Source organism: Desmodus rotundus, chromosome 3, assembly GCF_022682495.2.
Source record: "Desmodus rotundus isolate HL8 chromosome 3, HLdesRot8A.1, whole genome shotgun sequence".
In the NCBI taxonomy this organism is placed as follows: domain Eukaryota; kingdom Metazoa; phylum Chordata; class Mammalia; order Chiroptera; family Phyllostomidae; genus Desmodus; species Desmodus rotundus.
In genome coordinates, this window is record NC_071389.1 from 4,412,399 (window position 1) to 4,429,549 (window position 17,151).

At 39.9% G+C, this 17,151-nt stretch overlaps 1 protein-coding gene across 9 annotated transcripts in view; it reads left to right on the forward strand.

Annotated features, from left to right (window-relative positions):
* RERE (arginine-glutamic acid dipeptide repeats) overlaps nt 1–17,151 on the forward strand; it is a 392,196-nt gene that overhangs the window by 258,757 nt on the left and 116,288 nt on the right. For 8 of the 9 annotated variants that reach the window (XM_053920116.2, XM_045190485.3, XM_045190486.3 and 5 more), the window contains one exon: nt 16,866–16,914. In XM_053920116.2, coding sequence (XP_053776091.1) covers nt 16,866–16,914 — 49 coding nt within the window. Of the gene's footprint in view, nt 1–553; nt 729–16,865; nt 16,915–17,151 lie in introns of those variants that run through there. The other variant, XM_045190490.3, reaches the window with a different exon arrangement.

Below are 17,151 nucleotides of genomic sequence, written 5' to 3' on the forward strand. Positions count from 1 at the left end.
GTTTGTAGCTGCGACAATAGTTAGCACTCCATAGCTTTGCTAGGATTGTTCCTGTGCCCTTTTCCTAAATGTTAAAAGTTTTCAAAAAAAATTTGTGGGGTTGCTCCCCTTAAGTAGCACTGCTATGTTTTTAAATGTGCGGCACTGTTTCTGTTAATTAATCTCAGGTATAGTCATTCATATGTGTCTTTTGATTCTGTTCTTTCTTGAAGATCATGCTCCTTAAAGCCACAATCACTATTATTTTTTAAAGACAAAACTTGCTGTTGTCTTGACAGAGCAAGGCATTTATCTGAAGCCTCTCAATGTTTCTGCTTGCTGAGTACTCCGGTGTTGGCTGTCTCGGATCCCCTTTCTAAGGCCCCACTTCCCTGCACACTAGCTTGGTATGCGGGGAGAAGCTGCAGAGTCTGTTGGCTGGGCTTTATTTACGGAAACAGCAGGGTTGAGATTGATTGCGTTGAGAGACAGTGTATGGATGAGGGAGGGTCACAGCACATGCTCAGTCCTGTCAGTGTGAGGGGGAAGTTTCTGCGTTCTGCGTGAAGGCTTAGGTCACAGCACAAGCTCAGTGAAAGCTCTATGAGGTCTCTCAGACTGCATGTGCCTCCATTTTGAGTTGTTAGTGTAGAAAAGGGCAGAGTTTTAGCAGTAAGTAGAGGTTCAGGGAGACAGCTAGACTCACCAGATCCTCTGTTAGTCATGGATGATCCATTCAGCCCCTGCAGGTAGGCTAATCTTCGTCTGGCCTCACCGAGACAGTGATGGTTTTTGCTGCTCTTTCTCACTTTTGAAGATGTTTATGAATCATTTCATCATTCATAGTGCATGTTCCTGAGAGCCTTTAATTCAGCCCTGGCTGGCCTTATAGGTGGTGTTGCGAGGCGTGAAATCAGAGCTAAGGATGGCGTCTACCCGGAGATGCATTAAAGCAAATGGGGAACATTGTGGGTCCCTGTGTCCCTGTCCTCTTCTCCTTTCCCTTATCTCTTCCTCTCTGGGTATAGCTTTAACCTGAGTCTTGCTGTGTGCCCTGTGCCAAGCTTGTTTGCCTTCAAGCACCTGCAGAGCAAACCAGCAGGCTGCTGGGTTAGGGAATACCTGGGCCCCAGAGCAGCTCTGTTTGGATGTTTTAGGAAGGGTGGTAGGTGGGCAGCTATTGGTTGCTTTGAAGGTGGGTGGAACTTGTTTTGATTGAGAGCCTGTTTGCCAGAGCAAATTATAATTCCTGTGATCTTTTCCTGAAGTCTGAAAATGAAATAGTGCACACATTTTGACATATGCCGGGGACAGTTGCAGATTGTAGTTGCACCTAGTATCACCTAAAATTTTTTTTTTTTTTTAAAGAAATGAAAGGTTATATCACACCACTTTTTACCATCCATTGCCTCAAAAGGAAGCAGTCCTTCCTTTTGGAACTTATGGGAGATTTCTTGGCAGTTAAAGAAATTGTACGCAGTAATGTGTGTTAGAAGTTGAGGTTCCAGGTATTTTATTTGTTTATTTTGTCTTAGCAGAGGATAGCGCTTGCGTATGTGCTTTTTGTTGTGTGACTTGCCAGTTCTGTAGGAGTGGAGTAAAAAAGAGGAGTTGATGCCTACTGAGGTGGAGGCACTAGCCAGGTTTTGTGCCTGCTGCTTGATGGGGCTAGGCACCAGTTTTTCCTGAGAGGGGAAGTTCCACTGTCTGTGTGTTCCTCTTTGGAAATGAGGCTCAGAAAGATGGCTGTCACCATGATCAGCTTAGGGAGCCAATCATAGTAAGTCGAAGTCTTACCCTAGTAAGTATTAAGTGAAGTGTTTAAATTATATTAGTTGTTCCTCTTTTTCTCCTCTTCTTTCTAATATGAAGGTTGGAAAAAAATTTAAAGTGACACTTAAGAGTTTTGTGTATTTATGAGGATGAAGGGAAACCAACTATAGGCAAATGTGCAACTGAAAAACTCATAGTATGACAGAGGGAGAAATTCTTCATGTAATGAAAAAAATGATAAGACGAGGCCCAAGATGATTTCCAAGATGATTTTTGGAAAGTTTTTGGAAAGCTAATAGTGAATTCTAGACAGTGAAAATACTACTGAATTGTAATCTGGCTCCTAGCAAGTTCAGTTTTGAGATTGCGATTAAGGACATGAATTGTAGAGGGATAATTCAGGGTTAGCACATTTATTACTGGTTTTTAATCTTTTTTTTTCCATTCATGTGAGAGCCATCTTCCCATTATGATTGTATGTATTTAAACATTGCATTTGAAAATTTGGGGCAGTACTTATTTTCCCCAAACCATAAGTGGTGCTTCTGGAATTTGTCTTATTTCATTCTGTTTAGAAGTACATTTACTTCTCTAAGTCTAAAATTGCCCTTTCTTTAGAGAAACTGAGTATTGTAGCACTTGCTGCCCTTACAGGACTAAAGTTTCAGATTTATTTTAGAAAACCCATTATTTGAGTTAGGAGGATACTTGTTAGGAAAACAGGTCTGAAACTACCTTTCTGTTTTAGGATCTTTAATAATTAAACTTTTTAGCTTTTTACATTTAGCAAAAAAAAAAAAAAAGTGAATAGCAAGCTGTACTTGTAGCTGAATCAACTCTGATCAGGTTCCTCCCTCTTGTATGAGGTGTGGCCTCATACGAATTTGTATTTGTAGAGCTTACGTGCAGCTACCTGCTTAGGACTTGTAGTTACTGTGGCGATCTGTGGGAGCCCTTTGTTGTTAAGAGTCGAATGTCTGTATTTCAGATCTAATAAAGTAAGTTGCTAGAGCTATTTCTTGGGCGGTATGCATTTGTTCTATATGTTGTTGTCTTGGAAAAATATTTTGGGAATGTTACATGTGCTTGCCTGGTGATGGTAGAGGTGAAAGAACAGCACATGGAAAGTTATTCTCTTGGTTGGTGAAGTTGTCTAGGGTCTTCCTTGCTTGGACCTTGAAAACATACTAGTTAGTTTAATTTTAGCTAATTGCTCCCCTCCTGTTATACTTCAGAGTATCAGGAAGTGTTGGTGAATATAGAGAATATGTTTCCAAAAGAACAAAAGCAAAAGTTTACTGAAATATTATTCAGATCTTGCTTCTCTTATCATTTTATTAGAATCTTGAATCAGAATCTAAGGTTGGGTCACATTTAAAATGTTTCTCTGTCAACATAAATTTTGCAGAGTCTCTAAATCTGCTCATAGCATGGGTAGATCTGTTTTTGACCACTTCCCAGACTCTGGTGTGTTAGCTATGCATCTGAAGACTTATGCGCCTAAGACCTGTTATTCATGGTGTCTGTGATTCTCCAGTTGTTCATTGTTCCTGATCTTTTTTCCCTTTGAATTCATTTTTCCTTTTCCAGTTTTACTTTTTGGTGATTACTGAACTGCATTTAGTAATGCCAGAGAGGCATTCATTCTAAAGCTGTAAAACAAATGTCAGACAGAATGAGAAAGGAAAGAGAAAATACAGACTAAAGGGAGATTTGAAACTATGTGTATGTCCACGAATCTCCTCCCAACTGGTAGTCATCTGTATTAAGTGGTTTCTGATAGGGGGGGTATAGGTCCTTGAACGTGTCTTTAAAGCAAATCTGAAAGAAAGCTAGTCTAGGCTTATGTATACTCTGATGTATGCTTTGAGTCTAAGCTAAAATAGTTTATTCTAATTCAATTGGGATTATTAGACATTTCTATAGTACCAAATTATTTGAACTTACACATTTGTTTGTGACTATTTGATTGATTGTCTTCCCTATGAGATTCTAAGCTTCTGGGGCATGGACCATGTCTGTTTGAGCTTCAGTTCCCAGTAGAGTGCTTGACAGATGGGCCTCCACCCTAAATGTGTTGCATATATGAGTGGCATCGATAGTAAGAGAAAAGAGTAGATTCATAATTAGATGGTATGGTTCACATTGCACCCAGTAAGTGACATTGGACCAGCTGTGACATTGGATAAGTTCCTTCCCTCCCCTGAACCTCGGTTTTTCTCCATATGAACCTCATGGGTCATATGGAGATAAGTAATACTTCTCACAGATGTTATTAGGACTGGATGAAAACAATATGAAAGTGTTTGACATATAGTTGCTCAGTGTATTATTGTTATTAATTCAAAGGCCAACTCTACAATCTCTTGTAGGTCTGGTTCTCTCAACAACACCTGTGTTTTTTGGTCAACCTATTTAACAAAAACAGTGTTAAGAATTATATTAGGAATTATGGTAAATTAAATTAGTGACAAGTATGTTTAACCACCATTTACTGATCTCCTTTTTTCTTATGCTCTTTGTTTATATTTTTCTTTATACTTCCTGAATATTTTTATAGAAGCTTTACTTCCATATTGTATAACATTTGATATATTCAGCATTCAGTGTTGTTCTTTTCTTAACCACTTTCTCTAATATTGTGTGTGTGCGTGTGCTAATGTTTGTGTTGCCACCACGGGTGCTGCTGGGTCCTGTCCCCGCTGCCCCCAACCTCCAGCATTCTCACCACTAGAGCGAAGGGAATAAGGCAATGGTCCAACAAAGTGACAGTCAGATGTGCATCGTCGACCTGCTTGGTCTTAGTCCCTCTTTTTCTGGGGCCGCCATTTCTGTTTATTTTAAAGTTTGATTACAATATGCAAAAAGACAATAACATTTCTGGTCAGGAGATCAATTTACTTTTCAAATACTGCTACTTTATAAATTACTGGAGTCACAGTGGGATTTAAAAAACAAGTTGATTTCCAAAGAGGCAGATGTGTTTGTGTGAGCATGTGCAGCTTTCTTTTGGACTGTGGTCCTTACTGCCATTTCCTTGATCGCAGTAATACCCAGGAGGAGTCTGAGGCGGAGTCATAGGCCACGGGCAGGTACACTGCATGTTCCTATATAGCAGTGGCGGGGCCAGACAAATGAGACTCATTTTCCCCCTCTAGCCTACTTTTTTGTAAAAATAGAGCATATATACATGTAAAATACAAAAATACGTGTTAATGAACTGTTTATGGCTTCTAGTCACAGCATGCTATTAGTAGTTAAGTTTGGGGGAGAATCAAAAGTTATATGTAGATTTGCAACTGTGTGGGGATTGGCACCCCTAACCCTTGTGTTATTCAAGGGTCAACTGTATATTTGCCACTTTCACTAACTGACCAAGACTAATTTTATCATGTATAACTATCAGGTTCTTTTTGATAGATAACCATAGCCACAAAGAAATTGAGGTGAGTAAAAATTAATTACTACCCCATAATCTGGGTATGAGATTATAATGGAAGCCAACCTTAAACCAAATTCTGATGCACATAGACATTTACCAAACAAAACACTTCATACAGCCTGCTCTTTAAGTTTGATGAGAGCCCCAGCTCTCTGCCTTTAAAGATGCTGTCACTATTTCCCTTCAAGAAAAGCCCTCATAAGGCAGATGTAACACCATTCCTGAGGCTGAATTCTATAACGTGATAGACAACAAGCAAATGAGACATTTAGACAGTGGAGTAAAGTCATTGTAGCACTTTGAAACCAGATTCTTTCTTACTTGTTAAATTTTTTTATATTAAATATTATTATATAAAGGCCATATTTACTGCATCTTATTGTCAGCATGGAAATTCTTCCTATTCCTCGGCTAATGCCTAAAATCTTAGGCTGGACTCTGAATTATCTGTAGATCTTGCAGAAGGAGAGCCGCTTCTGGGGCCTGGAATCCTCTGTAGTTAACTTACTGGGACCCCTCGAAAGAGCACCTTTATCCCCCCCAGCCTGTGTTTCTTCTGTTAAGATGGAAGGTTGGACTAGACAGCCTCTAAGAGACTTCCAGCAGAGAAAGTTTGGGATATTGGGACTCTGTATTTTACAGGCATTCCTGTCTTGACCTTTGTTTGCATTTGTGTATGACTTTGGAACATGAACTTGTTCAACTGTTGACTGATTCTCTTTTTTTATTATTGTTATTTTGAATGGATCCTGAATTTCGTTCCTGCTGGACACTTTTCTCAAACCTGTTTCAGATTAATTTTGCCTGGAGGGCTAGCCTTCTGTTACAGGTGACTTGACTTAATTTTGTAACAAAATGCTTAGTTTGCTATCTATGGCTAAACAGTAATTTAGTTAAAATATTGGAGTCATTTCTTCATTTAAAGTATATTTAGTGGGTGCCAGTGGACTCTGAGATATAATGGGGAGCTAAAAACAGAGTTAGTTCCTACCCACATGGTGCTTTTGGTCTAAAGGACAAGGCATCCATTGAAAGAAATAATTATACAAAATAAACATAAAATCATGACTCTGATAAGGGCTGACAGAAAGATAGGTGGTGCTTTGGGAACTCAGAGAAATTAGCTCTGTTCTCACTTACTGCCAGAACATAAAGCTAATAATAGTAATGACTACTGTGCAACAGGAGCTGCGCCTACTTCTTTCCATAGATCAGTTTTTATTTTTATAGCAACCTTGCAAACTAGCAATGTAGAACTTCATTTTATAGATGAGAAAACTGGGGCTCAGAGAGATTGAATTATGTCTTCAAGGTTAGAGCTAGCAAAACCTTGGTGCTACAAGTTTAATCCAGGTTCATCTGACTCTGAAGTCTGTGCTCTTTTCTGGCACCTGAGCATCTAGACTCAGGTGTGTCTAACAGCTCCTCCCTCCCAGTAGCGGGGTGCCAAAGTCATGGGGCCTTCTGGTGGGATGTACAAAACATGGTGATTTTATTCAAATTTAGAGAAAATAATTTTCTATCTTAAAATAAATGAGAATATGTTCTGGAATAGAATACAAAATTTATGTGAATTTTTAAGGTACTATGTTAGACCCTAAAGAAATTTGTTCAAGACTCCTTTAGGAATATATGTTCATGTTGGACAAATCTGAGAAACCCTGTACACTGTTCTAGTCTTCCTTCACTTTCACTTCTGCCCACAACTCTTCTAAAAAGAAGTGATTCTGATAAATTGCCTTTTTATTTTCCTAAAATTTTGTGTATATTTTTCTGACCCACAGTCCATTCCTGTGGTCACTTTCGGAATGAGGTAGTAGAATTTCTAGTCTTCTTTTTGTTGATTTCATTTCAGTCTTCCTGCTTAACTCAACACTGTAGAAAAAATAAGAATTACCTACTGTCTGAAACTTGCCATCTGAAGGACAGGTAAAGGAAGACCAAGACTGCACAGTAGTTCATTCACACGTGACACCAGCCCAGAGCAGGGGTCTCACTTGAGAGTTATTAGGCCAGGCTTTTGGGGATGGGCCACAGGCCACACTGCTGTGACAGTCCACGTTTGGGGTGGAGTCCAGGTCTGGGGTACGATAGGAAGTCATGCCAGCTCCTCTAAAAGGCCTCAGTTCTCCCCACAGGCTCATGTCATTTCCCCTGGACCCAATGCCTTGTCCCTCTTCTTACCCTCTAGACTCAAGTCCTTGTCTCAAGCAGTTACCATGCTCACGTAGAGATATTTGGGTGCCTTGAGTGAACGTCCACAGACCCTTGCCTCCCTCACTCCATCCCCTCCATTGGGATGAGGAAGTGACTCTGTCAGGGCAGGCTCCCACGTCCAGCTGACATGCTCTTCTCCAGGAGCCTTCCCCTCCCCAGTCTGGTCTGCCAGTCCTCTCATCTCCTTTGCATAGATGCGACTCCCTTTTTGATATTCAGTTGCAGGCTTCCTGCTCCTTTCTGTCCATTGCCTGTTTACTTCTTAGACTAAAATGTTTCCATGGAAACAGGTTACTTTTCAAAGGGAACATCTTGTCATTTTATTTAATCCACTGCAGCTGAAGAGGCCTGAAATATTAAGTTGTAGTTGCCATGGATACTGCTTTGTTACATTGGTTTCTTTTGTATCAGATTTCATATACAGTGAATTTCTTTTTATTTTTTTAATACTGAAGGAATAAACACAATGACTTACCGTTTTTCTTCTAATTTGGTTTCTGGGACTATTTTTTCATATTCTAAAGCAAAGATTTATAGAATAAAGGGGGCTGAATTTCAGCTGTTCCGAAAACCATGTATTATTTATATTAGCCACACAGAGAAATTCCTCCTTCCTGGTGAGGATGTGACAATTTTTTTTAAGTATGATCCACAGTTAAGGATTTATCAAAACAGACAACCCATACCAGAGATCCTCTTTAGTAAACATGGAGAAAAAGAAATGTATTACTTGAGTTCATTCCTGAATTTCATTGCTCATTAACTGTGGCATTTTTTCTTTAAGTTACTTGTTCAGTTGCCTACAGTATATTTTGGGGTGAATCTATTCATCATTTAATCAGTTTTTCTCGTGTCTGGCTTTCTTTCTTATCCCCAGTCTGTCTGTAATGATACTCTCTGCTAACCTCTTCTTTTTGAATTCTTAGATGCTGCAGTGTGCTACCATGCATCCTTCTCTCACTTCCCTCAATAGGTATATTGTATATAACTGTAGTAACAATGTCAAAACCTAGACACTGGCATTAGTACAATGTGTGTGTATTTATGTGCCATTTTATCACAAGTGTAGCTTTGTATAACCACTGCTATAATATATAGATGTAGTCCATCATCACAAAGATTTTCCTACCCTCTCCCCGTCCTTGACCATTCCTACTACCTTGTCACCACTAATCTGTTCTCCGTCTCTAAAATTTTGCCATTGTCATAACGATACACACATTGACCTTTAACTTTGATAGGTTTTCTTTTTAACATGACTTTAAAACTTAAAAAAACCTGTTTGATTATTTTGTCTTGCTTTAGTGCTTAAAATGAACATAGAACTGCATTAGAGAAAATGATAAGGTTTCTCATACTGGTCCTTTTTGGCTTTAATTAGTTGTACAGTTTTGGTTCAGTACCTTAACCACTCTGCCCTATGGAACTGTGACTGGCAGCTCTGACTTTGGAGTTAACTAAACTTGAGTCCAAATCCTGGTTTTCCCATATATTAGCTGTGTGATCTTTGTCTATTTCTCAACCTCACTTAGGTTCAGTTTTCCTATCTGGATAGGTGATAAATAGTAGCACCTACCTTACAAGGTCATCCTTAATATTAGATTAGAAAATATATGGAATTTGCTTAGCTTGAAATACCTAGTACATAGCAGATGTTCAATGTATATGTTAGATTCTTTATTGATGTTATGGGTAGTACTGTTATTCTCTATAAAGTGGAGATACTTCCTTATAAGGAATAATGAGATAATGCATACCTGGCGTAGAAAGCATTATTATTTTGCTTGTGTTTATCATACAACTCTAAGATATCTGAATTTAAGATACTGTGTGTGAAAATCCTGAGGCAAGGATAAAGGTGTACCTAGATGTATCCTGCATTATCCTGGGGTGTGACTTCCATCTCTGGTGTCTTAGTTTCACATGTAGTATCCTTTATCTGGCCTTCCTCGGGTTTACACTGCCCTTGTTCTGGATTTTCCTTCCCTAGTTAATGGTCACCTTGGCTTCGCTCGTACCTACTGTTAATTAAGCAATGCTCTGTATCAAGCAGAAACCTTTCTGTAGCTATGTTATTTAAACACAAGGTAGAATGAGATCTGGATTTATGTGAATGTCACTACTAATTCTTTCATTAATTTCAAGATATAAATTAAATGAATTAATATATAAAATGATATAATACTTTAGAGCACCTAGAACACATATAAAGTACTCAGTTGTTCACTATTGTTGCTACTAATTGAAGGATAACCCTTGAATCTTCTGGATTATGGGCCTTTTGAATTTTAGCTTCCAGTATTTTCTAAAGTTCAGAATGTTTCATAAATAGCACTTCTCAAAGTGTGGTTTGTATACCTAATTATAAATTTCATCTAATCCCAGCCCTTGAAGTCTGTCTTTGTAATGTTCTTTGCGAAGAAATGAGAAGTGGCATAAAGATTTCTCTTGCATTCCAAAGGGCATGGATGGTTTGTTTTAGAAGCTTTAACTAGCCCCTCTTCACAGAACACCATGTTTATTTGAAAGAATAACTGACTGACAAACTGTGGTTATTCAGACTTGGGTGTCTGGCAGACACTTTATTGAAAGTGGGGAAGTAAGCCTACCATTTCAAGGAAAACAACTGGTCATATTTGCCAATGCTAAGATTTGAGCTTCAGAGAAAAAATTAGAATTTTGAAAAATTGTACCCACCACTTTGAGCTTGACAGCTTCTGTGTACCTATAGGCTTTCCTTACAAGATAGGTAGGATATTAATAAATGTGATTTTTTAAAACTTGTGTAGTGAACTGTATCAATATTTGGAAGATCTACAAAACTTAATGATACTTGGAAGAACTCCAAAACATCTAACCAATGTATGACGTTACCAAACCATATCTGTGCAGAAGATCCATCTGAAGGCCAAGACAGACTAGTGGGTTTTAATGTAAAAGAGTCCAGAAGGTCTTTGATGAGGTTTTAGATTCACATGGTGCAAAAACCTTTAAGAAACAATTACTTACTGAGTTTTGGTGTAGTATCAAAAAGAATATCCGTAATTAGGCTTGGCTGGTGTAGCTCAGTGGATTGAGCATGGGCCTGTGAACCAAAGGGTTGCCGGTTTGATTCCCTGTCAGGGCGCGTGCTGGGGTTGTGGGCCAGGTCCTCAGTAGGGAGCAAGCACGAGGCAACCACACGTTGATATTTCTCTCCCTTTCTTTCTCCCTCCCTTTCCCTTTTTTTAAAAATAAATAAGTAAAATCCTTTTAAAAAACCATAATTATCAAAAAGGTATTAAAATATTCTTCCCTTTTCTAGTTACATATATGTATGAGGCTAGATTTTCCTCATATACTTTAACCAAAACAACGTGTTGCAACAGACTGAATGTAGAAGCAGATAGGAGAATCCAGCTGTCTTCCATTAGAGATTTGCAAAAATGTAAAATAGTGCCTTCATTTTCACTACGTTTTTTTGTGTAAGTGCAATCATATTTCATAAAAAATGTTATGCATGTTAATATATAATTAGCTTATTGCAATAAATAAATAAATAAAGATTTTGAAATTTCTCAAAAACACAACTTGGGATGCTTAGTAATTTAAACAATGTAAAGGGATCTGAGATCAAAAAAGTTTGAGAATTGTTGTGTTACCTAAGAGGAAAAATGTAGTGGTTAGAATATAATTATTGAGTGTTTTCTACAAACTGCTGATATTACATTTAAATAATCCTGGTGATTTTTGTCAAGTTTTACATCTTAGTATTCCAGAGATATGCATGATGCAGCCGAGGAATTTTTAATTTGTCCTAAATGCATAGTAATGCCAGACAGATACTGTATTAGATTGTGGGGGATACCAAAAAATGAATTAAATCTCTCTTCTGTACCCCACAAGCTGACAGTCCCAGAATGGGTGGAAGGTGGAAATGTCCACCTTAGTCATAGCAGATTATTATCCTCTGACAGTGTGGGGCAAGCCACAAAAGGAGCATTCTGGAAGAAAGAGAGCAGCAGGGGAGGAACGTTTAATTTAATGTGGAGTTTGGATGCTGTCAAAAGAGGGCAGGGTGGTGATCGTTGCGTTGGTTTCAGGTACAGCTGGACACTGGCAGTGTCCCATGAAGCCTACTTCTTGTCTTTCATCTTTAGTTTGTATTCTGACAGTTTTTCTGTTGGATGCAGCCAGTTCTCTCTGAAGGGTTGTGTTGCTATCTACCTCTTTGTATCTTGGACCTAAAAAGTATTTCTGCCATTCATCCTATATTTGGGAGTTCCTGGATATGATAACTAATGCCAGTGTCTGCTTGCCTAGCTAGGACCCTAATCCTACTCAAAAATAAATATTGTATCTCTTAATGTGAAATCCTAATATTTAAAAGTTGCATATGATTGCAAAATACTTTGTTGTAAAAAGTTATTTTAAATGTTTTTAAAAAGGTTCTTTGTTTTACCTTTATTTTTTTTTATTTTTTTTTTTAGGAATAATTTTTATTTTTTATTTTTTTTAATATATTTATTGATTATGCTATTACAGTTGTCCCATTTCCCCCCCCACTCCACTCCATCCTGCCCACCCCCCTCCCTCCCACATTCCCCCCCATAGTTCATGTCCATGGGTCATACTTATAAGTTCTTTGGCTTCTACATTTCCTACACTATTTTTACCCTCCCCCTGTCTATTTTCCACCTATCTTCTATGCTACTTATTCTCTGTACCTTTACCCCCCTCTCCCCCTCCCACTCCCTTATTGACAACCCTCATGTTCTAGTTGTTTGCCTAGTTTGCTCTCGTTTTTGTTTTATGTGTGGTCGTTAATAACTGTGAGTTTGGTGTCATTTTTACTGTTCCTATTTTTGATCTTTTTCTTAGGTAACTCCCTTTAACATTTCATATAATAAGGGCTTGGTGATGATGAGCCTCTTCAACTTGACCTTATCTGAGAAGCACTTTATCCTCCCTTCCATTCTAAATGATAGCTTTGCTGGATATAGTAATCTTGGACGTAGGTCCTTGCGTTTAATCTTGGGTAATGTAATTATGATGTGTCTTGTTGTGTTCCTCCTTGGGTCCAGCTTCTTTGGGACTCTCTGAGCTTCCTGGACTTCCCGGAAGTCTATTTCCTTTGCCAGATCGGGGAAATTCTCCATTATTTGTTCAAATAAGTTTTCAATTTTTTGTTCTTCCTCTTCTCCTTCTGGCACCCCTAGAATTCGGATGTTGGAACGTTTCAAGGTGTCCTGGAGGTTCCTAAGCCTCTCCTCATTTTTCCAAATTCTTGTTTCTTCATTCTTTTCTGGTTGAATGTTTGTTTCTTCCTTCTGGTCCATACCATTGATTTGAGTCCCAGTTTCCTTCTCATCACTATTGGTTCCCTGTACATTTTCCTTTGTTTCTGTTAGCATAGGCTTCATTTTTTCATCTGTTTTTCGAATAGATTCAACCAAGTCTGTGAGCATATTGATAACCAGTGCTTTGAACTGTGCATCCGATAGGTTGGCTATCTCTTCCTCGCTTAGTTGTATTTTTTCTGGAGCTTTGAAGTGTTCTGTCATTTGGGCCATTTTTTTTGTTTGTTTGTCTTGGAGCGTCTGTTACTTTAAGGGGCGGAGCCTTAGGTGTTCACCGGGGCGGGGAATTGCTGGTCGCTGCGCTGTGACGCTGTACGTGGGGGCGGGGCCGAGAGGGAGCAATGGCGCCCGCTTCACTCTCCTCCGGATTTCAGTCTTTCACTCCGCTACCCACAATCAAACTGGGCCCCTCTGGTGCTGGTTCCCGAGTAAGTGGGCCTGTGCACACTCTAGGCCCCTGTGGGTCTCTCCAACAACCTCTCCTGTGAGGCTGGGAGTCTCTCCTGCCGCCCCAACCCCCAGGGGCGCTTTCAATCAGAGGTTTGAGGCTTTATTTCCCCGAGCTGGAGCCCTGGGTTGCGCAGCGGTCTGCTTCTCTGCCCGCCGTTCATCCGGTTTATCTGTGGGCGAATGTGGTGCCACAATGTGCTATCCGCCACTCTGCCTGTCCCACTCTCCGCCACTCTGAGTCCGCCACTCTGAGTCCGGCCCTCTGGGTTTATCTGTGCAAATGTGGGACCGCAGGGTCTGCTAGTGCTCGGACTGCCTGCGCCATTTGTCCCACACTCCGCCAGTCTCAGTCCCGCCACAGCCACGCGAGTCCTCTCCACCCCAGTGCCGTCTCCGCCCCTCCTACCAGTCTGGATGAATGATTATTTTCTCTTTCCTTGGTGTTGGTCCCCCTTGCTGTTCGATTCTCTGTCAGTTCTGGTTGTGCGAGGAGGCGCAGTGTGTCTACCTACGCCGCCATCTTGGTTCTCTGTTTTACCTTTATTTTGTACTTTTTACCTACTCATCTTATAGTAACCTTCATGGATATAGATGTAAAAGAGAGAAACTGTTTCCAGTTTAGGCCCTTAAGATATCCCAACACACTTTTTTTGTCTAATTTGTATCATTATTAGCAGTATTGCCTTCATTTTTACACAGATAGTTCTATTCAATAAGGTATTTAGGGGTTTTTATTATTGTGACACATTTTTAAGCTAAATATTACATTGACTTATTAAAATATTTTTAAAAGAGAAATATATATTAAAATAAAATGAACCAGGAATGTTTGTCTTGAAATATGAAGGACTTAGCAGAGTATTTATAGTAATGGGGAAATGCTTTCATATAACCAACCACTTGAGAAGCTTGGCATAATACAGACCGTCTAGAACAACTTGAGTGGAGCTGTGGGTACAAATTACTAGATGGGCTGTGGCTGAAGCTTTCTGAGACGATACATTTTGGCTGAACTTACAAGAAGGCAGGCAAGCATTTGAAAAGTATTTAGAAATAAAGGAGACAGCTTTTGGCAGCTGTTTTGCTCACAGCTAGTTATGAAACAAAGGGACATGTTAGGAGGGAAATTGGTAATACCGACTGCTTGTTTTTCTTAAAGTAGTACTGGTGATTAAAATAGCCTCCTGGCCTATTGGTTCTCCTACATGCCTCTTAAAACAGCTGTAATTCCTGCAGAAACCAGCTAGAACAGTCTTATCTTCTAGCTCCTGTTTTTCAGCATGTCATTCACCTACTGAAGATGTGAAGATGACTTATCTTTTAAAGTCAGCACTTCATGCAAGCTTTGTCCCTTGCTCTCAGCCTACAGCCTCTGCAGGGCTTCACTCCCACTTGGGAAGTCTCCTGTTGTGCTTGTTGTCTCCTTTAGAGGTCTCTTTGGAACTTAACCATTCATTTCATGGACTTCTCCTCCTGAAGCCTGCCAAATTGTGGCCACTCCCCTGATCAGTTTTGTACTCTGTTTCTCCTGAAATGTTTTGTGCTCACAAATACAGTGATTGGACCTGTTCTGGTGCTGTGGGGGTAGGTGCTACCTCCCCTAGTAGATGGGTTATAAACTCGTAAGTACTGGCCATGTGTCTTTTCTTTTTGTTACTCGTCTCTGCTTTGTCTTATCTACTGGCTCCCTTTGCCAAAATAAGAATCTTCATGAGAAAAATTCTTGCCTTAAAAGAAGGAATACCGGACCCAAGGCCTTGGAAGGAAAAACAGTTTTTCAAAATTCATTTTAATAACTTCAGACGTAATGGTGGGGGTATCAGGTCTATGGGAGAAAAATCAAGAGACAGGGCTTCCTCTCTGGTCCTTTGCTGTTTTATAATGAATGCTCTTCAGCTCAGTCCAAGACAACAAGCTCTCACTGAGCAGTTCTTGCTGTGCAAGTCTTCTCCTAGGCACTAGTGACAACTCAGTGGTGACTGTGAACAAAAAGAGACTTGTCACGGCACATAGAAAGGGTTTCCTGCTATCACAGACAGGCAGCTGGGAACTGTAACCTCCTGGAGGGCAGGACCTGTATTTCTTTGTTCTCCACTGTACCTCCAGTAAGTGCCCTGTGCAAGGCCTGGGACAAAATAGATATTCAGTGAATATCGCATGAAGGAGTCAAAAGAGGAAGGACCCCATACTTTTGTGAGTGTGTGGAGTGAAATAGGGAGGACATCAAGAAAGGCTTCTTGGCAATAGTGTCTTTTAAAAGGAACCAGACGGTTGGGACTAGGAGCCAGGGAGGGTGGACTGTGCAAGTGCAGGAAGAATGACAGAGACTGCTTCTCTCTGGGTTCTGGCCTAGTTTGCAGTAACATGGCTAAGAAGACCTGAATCGTTGGTAAATAGGGGACCTGTTAGGTGCCTCTTTCAGGGAAATTGTGAAGAAAATTGAAATCAGCCAGCATGCCAAGTTCACTTGCCCATTTTGTGGCAAAACCAAGGTGAAGGAGAAACCAAGATGAAGAAATGAGCTGTGGGGATCTAGCACTGAGGTTCCTGCATGAAACAGTAGCCAGTGGTGCCTGGACCCACAGCACCACCTTTGCCGTTGCCGTTCTGTCTGCCATCCAAAGACAAGGGACTAAAAGACCAGTAGAAGCTCCACAATCTAAAGCATTGATACCTTTAATAAATGAGTTAATTTATGTAACAAAAAACCAAAAAAGAGTGGCATAGACCAAAATGAGATGAGCCCTTTCACCTGTGAGACCTGCTGAGCTCATTTCCTCACATCTTTTTTATCTCTGCTCAAGTTTCACTTTATTAATAAGACCTTTTGTGACTTTCCTGTATAAAGAACTATAAAAATATTTCATCATTTGCCATCTATTTTAATTCCTTGGCCCTTATCATCATCTGACTTATTTGTTTGGTTCTTTTTTTTTAAGATTTTATTTATTTACTTTTTTTGGAGAGAGGAGAAGGGAGGGAGAAAGAGAGGGAAGGAAGCATCAATATGTGGTTGCCTCTCATGCGACCTGGGGTGCCAACTGGGGACCTGGCCTGCAACCCAGGCATGTGTCTGACAGGAAATCAAACTGGTGACTCTTTGGTTCACAGGCCAGCACTTAATCCACTGAGCCACACCAGCCATGGCTGGTTCTTTTTTCCTTATGCGAATTAGAATATAAATTCTAAGAAGGCAAGGGTGTCGTTCTGTTCATTGCTTTATCCCTAACACCTAAGACAACTTCTGGCTTATAGTAGGTACTTAATAAATATTTGTTGAATGAATGAGTGAATGACCAGTGTGTGTGCTAGGAACCATAAATTATCTTGTTTATATTTTAATAAGATTTATTGTAGGGCACCCTGAAATGTTTTGAAAAGAAGCCTCTATTGGGATTACAGTGTAGGCACATGCCTCTGTCTCTGGCACAGACGAATGACGGTAAAGGTGCTCACGATAGGAAGCTGCAGTAACAGGGTTTTTAGGAGGAAAAAGTGTAGAGATGTGTGCAGTCTGAGAGCTTACATGGGTAGAACAGCGTTAGAAATAGTGGATTCTTTCTGAGTTACACCTGTTTTATTTGAAGTGAATTACTTTCCTTGAAAAATATGGGAACATTTATGTCATAATTATTTGCTAACCAAATCTACTCTATTCCTGACAGGAGGCTGAACAGTACCCAGGGGGAAATTCGTGTCGGTCCTAGCCATCAGGTAAAGTGCATTCTAGTAGCTTCTTTAATAAGGGTTTTTTTTTTTAAGATTTTATTTTTTTATTTTTAGAGAGAGGGGGAGGGAGGGAGAAAAGGAGGGAGGAAATTATCAATGTGTGGTTCCCTCTCACACACCCCCAACTGAGGACCTGGCCTGCAACCCAGGCATATGCCCTGACTAGGAACAGAACTAGTGACCCTTTGGTTCACAGGACAGTGCTTAATCCACTGAGCCACA